The 17,423-nt window shown below is 45.3% G+C and overlaps 1 protein-coding gene across 4 annotated transcripts in view; it reads right to left on the bottom strand.

Annotated features, from left to right (window-relative positions):
- Positions 1-17,423, bottom strand: part of RBM20 (RNA binding motif protein 20) — a 189,569-nt gene that overhangs the window by 22,388 nt on the left and 149,758 nt on the right. For all 4 annotated transcript variants that reach the window (XM_072740000.1, XM_072740003.1, XM_072740001.1 and 1 more), the window contains exons 6-9: positions 12,853-12,996; positions 9,939-10,070; positions 3,417-3,496; positions 960-1,629 (exon numbers count right to left, since the gene is read on the bottom strand). In XM_072740000.1, coding sequence (XP_072596101.1) covers positions 960-1,629; positions 3,417-3,496; positions 9,939-10,070; positions 12,853-12,996 — 1,026 coding nt within the window. The remainder of the gene's footprint in view (positions 1-959; positions 1,630-3,416; positions 3,497-9,938; positions 10,071-12,852; positions 12,997-17,423) is intronic.

The following is a 17,423-nucleotide window of genomic DNA, read 5'->3' as shown; positions in this document are numbered from 1 at the left end:
TCTAGTGCTGCTACCCACCAATGCATGGAAGAGTGAATGCTGTAGTGGACAAGAGTGTGACTCTGCAGTGTCCATAGAGTTGAGAATTGGCTCCTTATTTCATCTTAGTCCCTGTCACCACCTCCTGAGTCAGATACGCATGTAGAATTTTTTTTAATTGGGCTCTTTATGCAGATCCCCCCTCTCCAACATCCTGTCCAGCTCCTACTTAAATGTAGGTGGTTTTGGCAAGAAGTGTAAGTCAAGTTAGAGTGTGAATTTTGTACCCATAGTCCTCACGACCCACTGTGTGAACTGAAATCATGTAGTAGGTTATAAGCCCTTTCAGACGCTTGGATGAAAGGTGCCAGCCAATTGCCAAGCACTTTTATTACAGTGGAAGTAACGCATTGGACAGTGTCCAGAGGCAGCACACCAAGCCCTGGGCAGCCAGTGTAATTTAGTGGCTGGTGGCTGCTTCTCTTTACCCCCTCTTTCATACTGCAGGGTCGGCAGATGCTTTTGGCAGAAGAAAGGATGGAGCAGATCAAACCTAATCTCCCAGGGCTGAGTCTGTGGGTGCAAACACCGTGGCGCCCCTCCACCCAGGACACACACAGGGCCACAGAAGGCCTTTGCATCAGGTCGCTGCCTAATGTCTAGCACAGGCAGCAGCATGCCAAGGGATTCAGAGACCCATCACTCTGCTATCTCCTGACTGTGTCCTTGGGCAACTACCTTGGGCTCTCTGGGCCTGAGTTCCCTCATCTATAGCCCTAATAGTATTACTACCAATATTCCTCACACAGTTGCTGTGACGACTGACTACCTTGATTGAGATAAGGTGTTCAGTCCAGTGCCTGGCACAGAGTAAACCTTCAGTGTTTCATTCATTCGATAAAAGTGCATCACCATTACGTGAGTATTACTCTGCTCGGAAACCTGCCTCTCCTTACCTGGGGAAGAGATTGCATCATTACCTCATTCCCCGCCATCCTGCTTTCTTTTCTGTCATCAGCTCCTTCTTGGTCTCTATCAGGTCTCTTGGTTCTGTTTTTCTCATTTTGCTTAGACTTGGTGCTCTCGGGGGTGCTAGGGACCTTCGGCTCCAGCCCGTCTTCCTTGCCTGAGTCCTCAGGGTGGGGGTGTCTGCTTTCCCGCAGCCTGGCCTCTTCTTTCCTCCTGGACCTCCCAGGAGCATCCTGCTGCTGCTTTACATGCTTGTCCGATTTGCCTTTGGGCTCCTTCCGGTAGTAGCCATCTTCTCGGCTCTTGTAGCCCGACGCAGAGTGGGGAGGGCCGGGGGACCCGGGCCTCAGGTGCTTTTCTCGGTGCCCCCTCCCTCCTTCCAGCCGCTCGTCTAGCTCGGCTTTGTCCAGTTGCCAGGGGTAGTGTTTGCGATCGTGTGGCCACAGGTCTGCCCTGTCCCTCTTGTCCTCCCCGTTCTCCCTCCAGGGCCCCGGGTCTCGCTCCTCCTCTCTCCTGGCGTAGGGTGAGTGCTCCCATGAGTCCCGGCTGTTGCCCCAGTCAGCCCGGGTGGGGCCCAGAGGGCTGTGGGAAGAGCTGCAGGAGGTGAAGCTCGGAGTGTGGGACCTCGGGGACAGTGACCGGCTCACTGGGCTGCGAGACCGTGGCCTTTCTGGGCCATACCTGTTAGAGAGCAAAAGAGTGGGTTTTAGAATCTGCGTGTCCCAGCCCCCATGTACCATGCACGGATACAACTAGCCCCTCGCACAGACACACCCACACAGAACCCCATGAAGCCACACGCTCTTCATTGCAACTCTAGAGACAACACAGAGAGTGGTATAGGAGAGAGCTTTTCCTCCCTGGTGGTGTCTAGGAGGAGGGATTTTTCCTAAGGACAGTCCTGGCCATCTGTGCCCCTATACTCATTCTGCTCCTGGGAACTGGGATAAATAAATGCATTGGTTTGGCTCCACTCCATCTTTCTTCCTCTTGGAAGGAAGCTAGGCTCAGGCAGCAGGCAACTCTCCCCCTGGAATGTGGAGAGGTTGTCCTGGTCCAGCCTGGTGGGCAAGGCTCCCTGACCCTGGGGTTCAATTACTCAGCCCCTTGGCTACAAAACCAAAGCCCCAACTTCACCTGACTTCTACCATAATAAAGGCAACCTCTTGGCCTCCATTCGTCTTGTTTTTCATCTCAGTTTGTTCAGATCCTGGGCATGGCAGGAGGCTGCTAGTTACTGGGAGGATGAGAGTGAGGAGGGCAGGTTCTGAGATTCCAAACCAAAGAAGAAGGAAGGCCTTTTGGGGTTGGATTTTTGGAACCTTAGAGCTCCGACCAGTTCGTGTTTCAGATGAAGAGATTGAATCCCAGAAAAGGACCTCAATCTGTCTAGGATTTAGAGCAAGACCTCTTAGTTCCTCCTAATACTGCAGAAATGCAGGCAGTATGATATGGCTTTATACATGTTTAAAAAACAAAACAAAACAAACCATTAAAAAAAATCTCAAATAAATGGAAATTCCAAACTTAAGCAGCTACATACAAAGATACACACATACATAAACACTTTCTCTTTTTCTCTCTCTTTCTGAAGGTTGTTTGGGTATTAAGCAGACCTACTTAATCACATATATATATATATATATATATATATATATATATATACCCATTATTATAAAAGAATAGGTGATTTTCATTTGGTTCCCAAATACAGGTAGCCCATGAAGCCCTCACTAACCAGGGGACACTCCGATGTGGATCACTAGCACCAGGCTGCCTTGACCATGGGTGGGGAAAGAGCCTGGATTCAGCCCTCTGCAGTGACGTGAGAGCGCCATCTGTGGCAGCCGTGGGTAAGAACCATAGATTGTGCAGGCCAGGTGCTTGCCCCTTGGCTCTCCACAGGGGCTGTCCTTGTAGGGCAGCAACAGTGGGAAACTTGTAGCCCCAATTTGGCATGGTCACAATTCCAGCAGGAAGAAATGAGTTTGAAAACTGAATGCATTCCATGTTCAGAGTAGGTGACTGCGGAAGTCACTACTTTGGGGGGGTTTACCTGCATTTACATTCAGCTCATGAAAAAAATCAACAGGTGGTTCTAAATAGACAACACACACACACACACACACACACACACTTTCAGGTAGTTTTAGCAGAGTGTAGACTTGCCCCAAAGAGTCAAATACCACCAGAACCCTTCCTCTATATATTTCTTTCCAACAAAGGAGGAGCAGATGAAGAAGAAGGGAGCTTACCATCTTGCATTTTCCTGAGGCTTAACCTGAGCAGCACTTCTAGACTGGACTGATGACTTCCATCAGGCACATGGAAAAGTGGGGCCTAGATAAGCTGATGGACAGGGCAAGGGCAAGGGAAGGGCACGGTTGACTCAATACCCCAAAGAATGAGAGACAGGAGAGTGTCCCAACTACCCGAATCTGCCCTGATGCCCAGGGCTGGGGCCTCACCTGTCTGCTTCCCGGAACATGTCCCTCTCCCTCTGGGAATGCATGTCCTGGATGATGGCAGCCACAGTTTTTCCAGGTTTCTAGGCAAAGTTAGAGAGGTCATTATCAGATCAGAGATAGCCATGCAAACACAAAAGGGAGCAGTGAGGACTCAGATCCACAGCCCAGTCCACCCAAGAGGAAAAGTACCTTTTTAGAGGAAGAAAAAGTTTAATCCAGAGCATGAGGAGTGTGAGCATAATGCTGAATGGAGTGACCCTGACCATTTGGGTACCTCTTTATTGTAGACCATTTCAAACATACACAAAAGCACAGAGAATGGTATACTGAACCCCCACGACTCCATTTTCATTGTCAACAATTCTGACCAATCTTCTTCATCTATACCCCCAACCTTTCCCCCACCCTACAGAATATTTTGAAGCAAGTCTCAGATATAGGGTCTTTTCATCCATTCTATGATGACACTGATGTTGCTCGATAACCCCACAGGGGACCATCCACGGTGCTCATGATCAACACATCTTGCTGCGTTTAAGGGTGAGAATCCAAGCCCCGTGCTGTCCCAGGGAAGCACTGGCATACTCAGAGGGATCCACCTTGGCCTGAGAATCTCAACTCAGGAAGAACAGCCCAGCTCTGCCCCCAGCTGACTGGGTGATCTAGGGTCAAGGCTTGTTGTCTGTGGGAGATTCACTCTCTCCACCTATAAAGGTGAGATAATGAGGCCCATCTGGCATCCACCAACAGCCTTGGGGCATGGCGGGCTCCGCTGATAAAAGCCACAGGTTGTGGGCCTACATAAAAGAAGCTGCTGGAGAGTTTCCTCTGACCTCGAAAGTCCTGGGAAGATGCTGAAACCTTCCAGATGAGCCCTGAACTTGTCACAGCCCGGCCCTGTCAGAGCAGCTCTGATCCTTCTCGACATTGCTTTCCAGAGTCTCCACCCCTTCTCACCTGACTCCTTCCACCTGGACACCCTCTGTTTGGCCAATTCACTTCTGCCTTCAAGCACTACTCAGTAATCTTTCCCTTCTTTACACAACCAAGTCACACTGCCAGGACTTCTCGAAGCTCTTGTACTTATGCAGTCATGTTTAAGTCTTGTATAATTTCCACAAAAATAGGCTGTCTCTTCAGTTACATAGCAAACTGTCCCCAAGTGAGGACCAAGCTCCCTGCACCACATATTATGTGGAGAAGACCCTTTATCACCATTTGCTGATAGAATCTTCCTAAGAGCACCGTGGAACATACTCAACACTGCTTTCCAGCGCCAGAGACCCTCTCCGTGGCTGGGAGGCTGGCCAGACCAATGGCTCTGAAACCAGGCCCTCTAGCCCCAAACCACCTGGGACCCCACCCCAAATCTACTGGAGGAAATCTCTGATCAAAAGAACCTGAAAATTCCCCTGATGATTCTCTGATGCAGTAACTGGGAGACACTGGTTTAAATTATTCCAAGTTCCCTTCTGCATAGAAGATGCTAATTCTGGAGAAGTCTTCTGTAGAACAACCCAGAAAATACTTCTTCCAGGTCTGCAGGAAGAAAAAACTCACTTTTTACTATTCCTTCAGATTCACTCTTTCCCATTCATTCCATGTATTTGCGGGGCACCTGTTATGTGAAAGGGCCCTGAGGATTAGAGACTCTGCCACAAGTGTATAGGGAGACATGATCGCCAGCCTGAGGAAATATTCAGGAGAGGAGATGAGAAATACCTTAAATCTCCTCTTTGTCTCCCTTCACCCTCCACTTTGCCTGGGTGGGCTAAAGGTAAAGGTCAAGAGAAAAGACCAATCAAACCCCACACACACAACACCCCGCTCTGCAAGCCCTGGTGGGAGCCCAAGTGGTGGCCCCTCTGACCCAGAGATGCATATGGATCTGGTGTTTTGCTGTCTACCTCCCTGGGGGGTACTTCCCCCTCCTCCACCCCTGCTGTGAGCGGACACAGGCCCGGCCAGTCACAGGCTGGCCTTCCCTGGCCACAGAGATTGGTTCAGGGAAGGACATGTGTCCCAAACTAGCCGAATAACAGGGCCTCTCAGGACTTCTGAGGAAGCTACTCTGGAAAAACTCTGGCTCTCTCCGTGAAAGAAACAGGAGGATGAGAAGCCAGAATTGGTGAAGTCAATGAAGCCATGACGCCACCTAGAGGATGGAACTGGGGCTGTCAGGAGCCGTCCCAAGGAGACCCCCAAAATAAAGCAAAGCCAACCGAAGGTGAAGTGGAGAAGAGCCAAGTCCTAATGATACCACTTAGCCTCCGAGTCCAGCTGTACCCGCAGACAGGGCTACTCCTGGACTTTTCGTTTACAGGAGCCAATAAATTCCTGGTTTTTATTTTAGTTGATAAGCTTAAATGAGACAATTTTCTGCCACTTGCAGGGAGAAAGTCCCAGCTGATTCATGTCAACATAGGGCCCATGTGCACGCATTACTATGTAATTGAAGTACTACATTTTGAGATGCTTTCACAGAGAGCCATTGTGACAGCCTGGGAGCAGAAAATCCTTTCTAAAGGGCAGAAAACGACGTGTTCTAGATCCCTGCTACTCAAAGCGTGCTGTGAGAACTGGCAACGCCTCCCGGGAGCTTGTTGGAAAGGCAGAAATACAGCCCTGCCCCAGGGAACCAGAAACTTTAACAGGACCTGCCAGGGATCTGTATGCACATTAAAGTTTGAGAAGTTCTGTTAGACTATTATCTGCTGCTTACCAGCTGGGTGACTAAATGCAAATTACCTGATTTCTCACATGGACAATGGAGATCAGACTTATACAATATAGAGATGCAGACATACACAAAACCAAAACAGGCCTAGGTTTTAATCATGGCTTTCCCAATACCTACAACCTTGTGCAAATCACTGAACTTCTATGAGCCTCCATTTCCTTATCCGTAAAACCGAGATCATGAACACCTGTCTGACAGTACTGATGTCAGGATTACAGTAGATAACGTATGGGAAGTGTCTGGTGCATGACCTGACCCAGAGCGCCAGGACTCAATTAAAGGTACCCATTCTTGGGCAGCCCGGGTGGCTCAGCAGTTTAGAGCCGCCTTCAGCCCAGGGTGTGATCCTGGAGATGCAGGATCAAGTCCCATGTCAGGCTCCCTGCATGGAACCTGCTTCTCCCTCTGCCTGTGTCTCTGTCCCTCTCTCTCTCTCTCTCTCTCTGTCTCTCATGAATAAATAAAAATCTTTTTTTTAAAGGTACCTATTCTTGTTATAATTGTTGTACTGTCATAATTACTGTTATTATCCACCCAGTACACCTCACAGGGGAAGGTGCCTGCAAGACTCAAAGAGATAGTGTATGAAAAAAAGGAGTGCTTAAAACCAAGGAACTCAAGGTAGAGTCCTTTACTGATCTGGTAAACTGAGGTTCACACAGTTGAAGCACCTTGTCGAAGCTCATCAGAGCAGGGAGAGGTAAAAGCTAGGTAGCACCAGTACCCTCCAATCCGGAACAGGTCACATGGTTGTCGATGGTTCTATTTTCCCATTCTTCCTCACACCAGACTGTGAGCTCCTCCACCAGCTTTCTAGGTCTCTAGCCATGGTGCCTAGCCCAGTTCCTGCCCACAGTGGGTGCTCAGTGAACACTTGCTGAATGCAGACCTTGACTACATGACCTCATTAGACCCTGGTGTTTGCACCACCCCAAACTTACCGTGGTAAGGTACTACAGGGCCTTAGTACCTTCATTTAAAAGCTGAGTACTGCTGCTAATCCTAATAAGAATCTTACAACATCTCATTTTGAGACCAGAGATCCACTGGGAATTTTTTTTTTTTTTAAGATTTTATTTATTTATTCATGAGAGACACACAGAGAGAGGCAGAGACAGAGGCAGAGGGAGAAGCAGGCTCCATGCAGGGAGCCCAATGTGGGACTCGATCCTGGGACTGCGGGATCACGCCCTCGGCTGAAAGCAGATACTCAACCACTGAGCCCCCCCAGGCGCCCCTTTACTGGGAATTTAAAGCAGAAATTCCATTGTAGCCTCCAGGGGGAATCCAGGAGAATAGAAACTTTGTGTATGGGATGGGATCTTTCATTTGTCTGAGAAAAGCAACGTGCTTTCATTCCCCAGGGGGAAAAAAATGCCAGGTTCTGCTAGAATTGTTGGCAAAGGAACTTCAGAAGCAATAATGCAAGCAAAACAGAATCAAGACTTTGGCAACCGGCAGCAGGTTGACACATTATCATCTATGTCTGTAGACTTGTCAGAATGCCGCTCCTAGCTAGCAACAACCACTGAGCCTGCCTTTGTCTTCTGCCTTCAACCTCGAAGGCAGATCAAAGGCTGTGGGTCATGAACAAAATGGATCATAAATAAATGTGGAATAAGCTAAAGCAAACTGGAAGGTCGGCTATTAAAATGGGACAGACAGTAGAAAGCACAAAATAAAACGCAGATTGAAGTACAAATATAACAATTTAATTACAATATATCTAAATGAGGACACTTAGGTGGCTCAGCGGTTGAGCGTCTGCCTTTGGCTCAGGGAGTGATCCTAGGGTCTGGGGATGGAGTCCTGCATCAGGCTCACTGCAGGGGCCCCGCCTCTCCCTCTGCCTATGTCTCTTCTCTTCGTTTATGAATAAATAAATAAAATATTTTTAAAAAGCAATATATCCAAATGGATTAAGTACTCCAGATAAGTGAACTCCTTCTTGCAAACCATTAAGATGACACAATCTAAAGAAAAGCATGGACATTTAAAAGAAACTTTCCACCACAGAAGATCCAAATGGAATAGCCAATGAACATAGGACAAAGGGCTCAACCTCAATTAGTAATCAGGAAAATAAAAAATAAAACCATGATAAATCATGATACTATCCCAGGTAGGCAAAAATTAAAGAAAAAATGTTAGCAAGAATGCAGACCACTGAAAACTCTTACACTAGTAGGAATGTAAATCTGGGACAGCTACCTTTGATAAGAATCTGCTACGATTATCAGTAAAGTTCAGGGTAAGCATGCCTTGAGATCCAGTGATTCCACTCCTAGTTATGTATGTGCCCCTAGTTACACTCTCATGTACACATGTACCAGGATACCACATTCAGGAATGTTCACAGTAATTTGTCCCTAATACCCTAAAACTGGAAACAGTCCAAATGTCCATCAACAGTGGAACGTATAAATAAATTTAGGAAGCATACATACAGAAATAAATTTATGTAACAGTGAAAATAGACACACCCAGCATGGATGGCAGATGTTGAATGAAAGAACACAAAGAGTATAATTCCATTCATGTAAAATTCAAAAATAGGCAAAACTAAATGATGATGTTAAGAGAGGCACAGCTGGGTTGTGGAACTATAGAGGAAAGAAAAGAAGTGATCATCCTCAAAGTCAGGAGAGGGGAGAGGGAGGGACTCAGAGGAGCTTCTGAGTGTGGCTGATGTCCTAGTTCTTGACTTTGGGGGTGGTTTTATGAGATTTCAACCATTACTACTTTTAAAAAAATTATTTTTTTTGGAGATTTTATTTATTTATTTGAGAGAGATAAAGAGGAGGGAAGCAGAGGGTGAGGGACAAGCAGGCTCTATGCTGAGCACAGAGCCCAATGAAGGGCTCAAGATCATGACCTGAGTCGAGGTCCAGAGTTAGAGGCCTAACCTACCTAGCCACCCAGGTGCTCCCATTACTATGTTTCAAGTATACAATACAGGGCAGCCCCAGTGGCGCAGGGGTTTAGCACCGCCTGCAGCCCAGGGTGTGATCCTGGAGACCCTGGATGGGGTCCCACGTCGGGCTCCCTGCATGGAGCCTGATTGTCCCTCTGCCTGTGTCTCTGCCTCTCTGTGTCTCTATGAATAAATAAATAAAAATCTTTTTTAAAAAAAGTATACAATACATAACTAGTCATCTTTCTGAATGTATGTTATATTTCACAATAAAAGAAGGGAGGAAAAGAAAGAAAAAATAAGAGAGAAATGTAGAACAAGCGAAAACAGAAACAAAAGCCATTTGGAATTATCTGAATTCATCCCTGACAGTCATTCTGACAGTGGCCAATGCAGTCATGTGCTGTTCAGAAGGGGCTTCAGATGTGATTATAGAGGACAGAGGAGTGAATAAGAGACCAAGATGGGGTGGTAGTGAGAGAGGAAGAAAAAGTTACTGAAGATTTCTCTGGGTAGAGAAGGAGGTTATATTCAGGGGTTTATGCTTGGAGCTCCCACCTCTGAAATGCAACCTTATGTCCCTTCTTTCTTCATCCTTCAAAAGAGTTCCCTTGTAAAATCCTCCTTGGGTCCAGGGCAACTAGTTATCCTGTCTCCAGCATCCCTTTGCATTTTGTATTTACCTCAATAAGCATTTTTCTTGATACGTTATAATGGTTGGCCTCCCCATGTGATATCGCCCAAGGCAGTGGGTAATTTTTAGATTTTTTTCTGTCCTCTCCTTCTTGCCAGCACTTAGGTCAGTGCCCCACAAAGAGACACTCAGCTGCTGCTTGTTGAATAACTGAACAATGAGAGAATGCTTTACCTTCAGCTGTAATTCCTTGTATCTCTTGGACATCCGAATGAGCAACTTCTCACCATTGATCACAGCAGACTTTTCTTGGTAATACTGGACCATGGCCTGGGCAGCTTCTGTGTAAGCCATCTCTAAAAAGGCCTAGGGAAAAATGGAAGGACGGAAGCTGAAGTTGACTTGGTCTTTTTTTTTTTTTTTTTTTTTTTTTAGGTGGGGAGGGGCAGAGGAGTGGGATAGAGAGAATCCCGAGCAGGCTCCACGTGGGGCAGATCATGACCTGAGCTGAAATCAAGAGTCAGGTGCTTAATCAGTTGAGCCACCCAGGTACTCCTGACTTGAATGATCTTAAACAAAATTCAGCCATAGGGGGCACCTGCGTGGTTCTGTGGTTGAGGATCTGCCTTTGGCTCAGGTCATGATCCTGGGGTCCAGGGATTGAGTCCTGCATCGGGCTCCCCATAGGGAGCCTGCTTCTCCCTCTGCCTCTCTCTGTGTCTCTCAATAGATAAATAAAAATCTTTAAAAAAAATTCAGTACTAGGTATAATTCCACGTCTATGAAGTTCAAGAATAGACAAAATGAATCAATGCTGATAAAAATTAGAGCTGAGGCTCCCTTTGGGGTGGAGGTGGAATTCTGACTGGGAGAGACATGAGGAAATGTGTGAGGTTCTGGAAATGTTCTCTCTCCTGACCTTTTTGATAATTACATGGGTGTACACATGTAGAAAATTAATGGAGTTGTACACTTAAGACTAGTACACTTTGGAGTATTTTATACCTCAATAAAAAGAAAAAAGATCAGTACAAGAAGCTGTCTTTGATCCCATCTGTTCAAAGAGACCTATTTATTAACTTCACCCGAAGAGCTCATTATATAAGATGGCCCTTCTCCTGATTCCCCTGGGTACCAGTGATTCTTAAATTATGTATATCCACCCTGGGCTACGTCATGCCACAGAAGCCCCCCTGGGATGGGAAGTTCCATTAACCCACAGGCCCTGAGGAGAGGTAGGGGAGAGAGTGAGTCTTCTCTACAAGTGACCTTGGCCTGATTCCTGCAAAATGTGCTATTTTGTCATGATGAGGGCAGGAGACAGAGACACAGCCAAGGGTATTTGAGCTCTCACTTTCTTTGCAAAGAAAGAAAAATACTAAAAACTCAGGGTCTGAAAGAAGGTCATAGCTTCTTGCTTTGACCTTAGCTTTTTGAGTTAGTGAGAGAAGAAAACCCTCAACTATATAACTATAGCTCGATAGCATTTTTCCTCTTTAACTGTTCTAATAAAACAGAAAAAGAATGGGCTTTTGCATTCAGTTTCTTTCTTTCTTTTTTTTTTATTCAGTCAGTTTCTAAATAGACTGTTTTGACTGACCTGCTAGTTTATCCCAATAGTGGCTTTGGTAGATTCATTGCTGTTACCATTTCTTAGATTTGTTTGCTTTGTACAAGACAGCACACTGATCTGGTCCCTCAGTGTTGAAAAGGAAAGGTGATATGTGACAAAAGAGCCCTCACTGTGAGCCGCTACACTCCCAGTTTCTTGAACCAAGCTGGCTAACCAAGCTCATCCTCCCTCCTTCCCACACATCTGTTTCTGAATTTCAGAGATGCTTTTCCCTGCTGTCACCATCTATGGCAGATGTGTGGGAGATGAAGAAGTCAAGATTCTTTAGGGTTTTATTTCAGATCCTGCCACCCAGCTTTCTAAGTGCCTTTTTCTTGATGCAAACATTTTAGCACCTCCAGCTCTCAACTGTCAAATGGGAATAATACTAAATCAGTGAATCTCATTGCATTAATGTTGCAAGCTGAATCATGTGCATTTACCCAAAACAGAATTCTGAGCAGTTGGAACAAAGGGACTGAGTAGTCTAAGCCCAAGTGGATGGAGGAAGACTGCTGATCATCTGATGTGGCTCAGAGTCTCTAAAGTTCATATGTTAATTAAGAAAAGAACTTCCTGGGGCACCTAGGTGGCTTAGTCAGTTGAGTGCCCAACTCCTGATTTTGGTTTGGGTCATGATCTCGGAGTGATGGGATCAAGCTCCGCATCAGGCTGGGTAGAGTCTGTTTAAGATTCTCTCTCTCCCCCTCCCCTTCTCTTCTGCACCTCCCCCTGCTCGCTCACTAAATAAATAAACAAATAAATAAAACCTTTAAAAAGAAAAAAGAAAAGAACTTCTTCTATGTCTGCTCCTTTGGTCCATAAAGTAAATATATTTATTAACAATAAAATAAAATATTCTCATTCCCAGCCATTTCTCTTTTCTTTTCTTTTTTTTTTTTTTTTTTAGCCCGGCCATTTTTCTAATATAAACTCCTCCTTTGACGTTAGAAGCGAAGACAGCCATATTAACCCGCAAGTTCTGACTTAACCCCCATGGGTTAAAGGTTCTTTGTCCTTTAGACTTACCTGGCACCCATCCATTCCCACCCACTCTTCTGCTACAAGACCCAAGGGCCTCATATTAACACCAAAGATCTGTGAAAACACCTGTTCACAGTCAGTTGCTGGCTCGCTCTAAATCCAGGCCCTCAGATTTGAACAAGCTTAGATGGTAAGACTGTAGCCTTAGCTCAGGGAGTTCATAACAGTGAAAAGACTCAAGCCCATGGATTTCTATTTTGGGGGCCAGTTAGCTTTTCTATGTTAATGAATACCTCATTCCAAAATATCTCTTTACTTCCAGGCAACTCACAAAAATCTGTACCCATCACAAGGAGGTTAAGGTGAGACAAGAGTAAACAAAACACCACCACCACCAAAAGCCTCTGTGCTGTTCCAACAAGAGGCCAGCTGTGCATTACTTCTTTAAGACCAGCTTCTTTAAAAAAAAAAAAATAATAATAATAATATAATTGCCCTCCACCAATGTGTGGTCTCTCTGGTGCCTACTGGTGTGAAAGTGCCCAGACCTACCTGATTAGTAGACTTCATGAGGATGTAATTAGTGACCTTTCCAAAGGGCAGCCCCAGGTTAATGACGTCATTCTCCGTGCAGCTTCCTTCGGGGAGGTTACAGATGTGTACCACTCGGCCAGCACCCGGTCTCCGCTGTGCAAACTAACGGGAACAAAGAGCAGGGGCTGGTCTTCGAAATACACATCCCTCTGGCCTTTGGTTCCAGATGTTCCTAGGGGCTACCTTCCCCCCAATAATGACTACAAAAGGATAACTTCTGAAATTAATGCTGAAAACGAATCCATTCATTCACGGATGCACATAAAATACCAATTTTATACCACCCTCTTCCAGCAAAGATTTGCAACATTTTAATGAGTAATCACATTATCCAGGACTGTCAGAATATGAACATGTGGGCTAATCCATGTGTCACTGGTGGGAGGTTGTAAAGTTACCATTTCTTGAGAATACACTTTAGTAGTATTTAATAAAACTTAAAGCATAGGGAGCCCAGATCTTGCCATCCCACTTTTGGAAATCTATCCCACAGAAATAAATGCACCAATATATCGACACTTATGTACAAGGACACTGCGGTTATTTATAAGGTGGCAAAAAATTCTGGGAACACCTTCGATGTCCAAGAATAGGGAAATGTTTGGGTAAACGATGGTTCAAGCATTCAGTGGGAGACTACAGAGCATTAAAGGCAAAGGTAAATGAACTGATAAGGAATAATTTTGAAGATAGTTAAGTAATTAAGTAAACAAAACAAAACAAAACAAAAACAAGCTGCCAGACAGTGCATGTAGTACAATGCCATTTTTGTAAGACAAAACAAAAAAATCAAAATATATAAGAAAGAGATAAAGCAAGTGTTGTAAAGTCTTGATAATTGTTGGAATTGGGGGAAGAATATACAAGGTTTAAATTATACTAGTCTGTACTGTTCTGTACTAGTTTGATATGTTTCACAATGAAAAATGTTTCACAATGAAAAAAGCACAAGAAATTCATGCTGCACAGAGAAAGGCAGGCAGGGGAGGATACCTATCAACTTGTCAACATTAGTTATCTTCAAAGACCAGAACTGGAAGGGAATAAGGGAAAGATGTTTTTAATGTGTGTGGTTTTTTTTTTGTTTTATAGACCTCCTATTGTTTGATTACAGAAGAAAGAGCATGGCAAGGATGTGTGGGAACCTTATATATAGACATACATGGAAACAACCTGTGGTTTAGGGCAGTGGCTTTCACAACTTTGTTAGCCTTTTATCAAACACAAGCTTGGTCACCAGCCCAATATATTCCACAAATAAGAGGAGCTGCTCTAGACAAACCCTGGGGTCTAGCTCCCTGTCGTCACCACTAGCCAGCAGTCCCAAAGGCCCTTAGAGGGCCTTTGGAATTTGGAAGCCAAGACCCAGGCCTAATCAAAGCTCCGGGAGGGAAGAAGTGCGTCTGTTTGGTCTATGCAAACCTTAATCAGCCCAGAGTCTCTGGGAGGTTCAAGAATTAGTAACCAGAAGCCAATCCAGCGTGGAAGAGAAGGATGCAATTTTCCAAACCTGAAACACGTTCTAATAGCATAGTGCACATTTGCATAATCACCATGATTATGATAAAAGATAAAGTGAACTTCAACATCTAATTACATTTGATGTGGGTCGCATCCCTAGCAAGGGCTAATACTTGGGTAATTCTATCACAAAAAGCCCTCATTTGTCTCATCTGGGCTGAGGACAATTAGAGTCAATGAGAATTTCCTTTTATGGCTCAGCCCTGAATTGGAGAAACCCCAGTATCCCTTGCAGACCTCCCCTCGGCCATGTCCAGAGGTCAAGTGCTTTTCCAGAAGGAACGGGATTTAGCATACGGCCCAGGCAGCTCCCAGAGCATCTCCATGGAGACATGGAGTGCAACTGGAACTCTCCACAAGTTATGAGACTTTGAGTTTGAGCCTGCCTCACAAGGAGTGAACCCTTCTCCAGGGATGACAGGAGGAGGACCAGTAAGATGCAGGATCTTCGCCTCTCATTAGAGTCCACACAAAGACCACAGACCCAGTCGAGCACTGAGGGAGGTCAAAATGGCAGGTCCTCAGAGTTTATTATCAACAGGCAGCCTGAGCCGGGTGCTCTGCCCGGCTTCCTCCAAGCAAGCACGTTTCATTTTTCATGTGACTTTGCTGTGGTCGGCCTGGGCTAACTCGTGCTTGGACGACAGGGCAGACACACAGAACCCACAGGGCCATTCTGGGTTGCACCCTGCTCCTTGTCTGTCCAGTTGCCTAGTGAAGACCATCACCTCTGTCCCTGTCTCCTCCAGGCTGAAAGAGCCACTCAAGAGGCTGGTACCTGAGCTGCTGGGCAGTGGAACCTGGCACCCTCTCAGCTGCCAGTCCTCAAAGAGCAAGAGGAATTCGTGCTGCAGACATTGTTAGGTCCTAAAAGGAATAGGTCTCAATTAAGGTTTACACTCAAATTTTAAAAATACATTTCATGAGCACTTTCTTCTCCTGGGATTTTTAATCAGAAATAAAAGTTGAGGGGGGGCGCCTGGGTGGCTCGGTCAGCTAAGCATCTGTCTTCGCTCAGGTCATGATCCTGGGGTCCTGAGATGGAGCCCCATATTGGGCTCCCTGTTCAGTGAGGAGCCTGCTTCTCCCTCTTACTCTGCCTGCCACGTGTTCTCTCTCTCTTTCTCTCTAACAAACCAATCAATAAATAAAATCTTTTAAAAAAATAAATAAAAGTTGGATTGTATTGATTCCCTTAATATCACAATCATGAGACGTTTCGTATCCTCCTAGTTAATTATACTAATTTGGAGCTTCTCCACTGGTGATGTGCACAAGGGTCTGGATTTACTGACTCAGGATGGAGGCCAAGGACCTCCAGTGACCACCAGCAGCTTCTTCATTTCAACCAGTTTACTTCCACTTATCATTTTATGAAGTGACCATGAAATAAAAATCTTGAGGATTAAAAATTCTTGAGCCATCTCTGTGTTAATGGTTTGTTTGCATAGTGTCTGGCTTCAGAGCAAGTGAGAAACCCTATCTGGTTAGAAAAAACAACATTTTTTTTATGTCTTATGTTCTTCTGCAACTATTTGATTTAGGATACTTTGGTCTATGTTCTTTTCTACCACTGATCTAAAAATATCTTTTTGTAAAAACTCAAGTTCAAAATCATATTTGATTCATAATAGGTGTCCAGTTATATATATATGTATTCTAATCTATTCTTGAGACTATTCACATAAATGTGGCTATTATTTGCCTTATGCCCTATGGCAGATCCGAACAATGAGGCAGAAAAGGAGGGAGGAAGGAAAGAGGAAAGGGGAGAGGAAGAGACAATGAGGTTTTCAGGTGGACAGGTGGAGTAAAATTTGTCCACTGGGGGCAGAGATGACTGGGGTGCCTTTGAGCGTTCAGCATGATGACTCCCAGCCTGGGTTCTCCAATACGTCCTTGAGGGCCTTTGAAGGTAATAATATTTCAAGGGAGGGTCATGATTTTTGATATTTAAAAAACCTAGGTTGAGTCTCTAGTCTATTGATATGGTGACCCTGGTTAGATTTTAAGCTGGTGAGAAAGTCTGATTGGTATGTCAATCAGTGTCTTTGATTAATGAAAATGAGTAACCACTTAATTACTCATTAATATAAGTACTTTCTTTGGCAGATACAGTACTTTTCCAAACATCGAATGCAGGGTAGTGGCTGCTTGAGGTACGTAGGAGTCAATGATGAAGAGGATGGGCTGTAAGAAGTGTGGGGCTTCCTGATGGACCGGAAGACAGAGGACCTGGATCCGAGTCCCAGCTTGGCCACTGGCTGGATGCATGACAGGGACAAACTAATTTTCCATTCCAAGCCTCAGTTTCCAAATCTCTGGAACAAGGGAGGTGGCCTATGCATCAAGAGTCCTTTCCAGATATGACCTATCTGTGCTTGTGTGGCTCTAAGTTCTACAATTCCACTCCTCCCAGAAGACTTGCCCAACTAAACCCTAGGATCTGAGCAATAACCCTCCCCACTCATGTTGGCATAAACAGGAAGACAGGACACCTGTGTCTTTCCCAATACCCGTCCCCGTGAATGTCACGTTTTTGTCTTCCCTCTCTATGTGATCAGCTAATCACATGAACATGAAGCATGTTTATCTTGCAGACACGCCTGTGTTAGGGGTGGTCTCATCTTTCAGGGCTAAAGATAAGCTCCAAGCAGTGAGTACCTTGCTGAAGAGCCCTGCCACTCCCTGAATGATTCTGTTGCCTGCAGCGTCTAGAAGAGTTGAGATGATATACTGAGATGAACTAAAGATGTAGGCAGGTCTCCAGGCACCAATGCCAGGGCAGTGAGAGCATCAGACAGACCTGGATCTGTGTCTACTCCCCAGTGACCAACCCTGGGGCAATTTCTGAATTTCTCCAAGCCTGAGTTTGCTTATCTATAAAACAGGGAAAATAAAAATTGATTCCATGGGACTCTTTAGAAGACAAAAATGCCACAAGGTATGTAAACTGCCTTGATGCAATCCCTGGCAACCAACAGTCTCCTTAAAATATATGTCTCTTT

The sequence above is a fragment of the Vulpes vulpes genome, chromosome 15 (assembly GCF_048418805.1).
Source record: "Vulpes vulpes isolate BD-2025 chromosome 15, VulVul3, whole genome shotgun sequence".
NCBI classification, from domain to species: domain Eukaryota; kingdom Metazoa; phylum Chordata; class Mammalia; order Carnivora; family Canidae; genus Vulpes; species Vulpes vulpes.
This window is presented reverse-complemented; position numbering and strand designations above follow the sequence as displayed.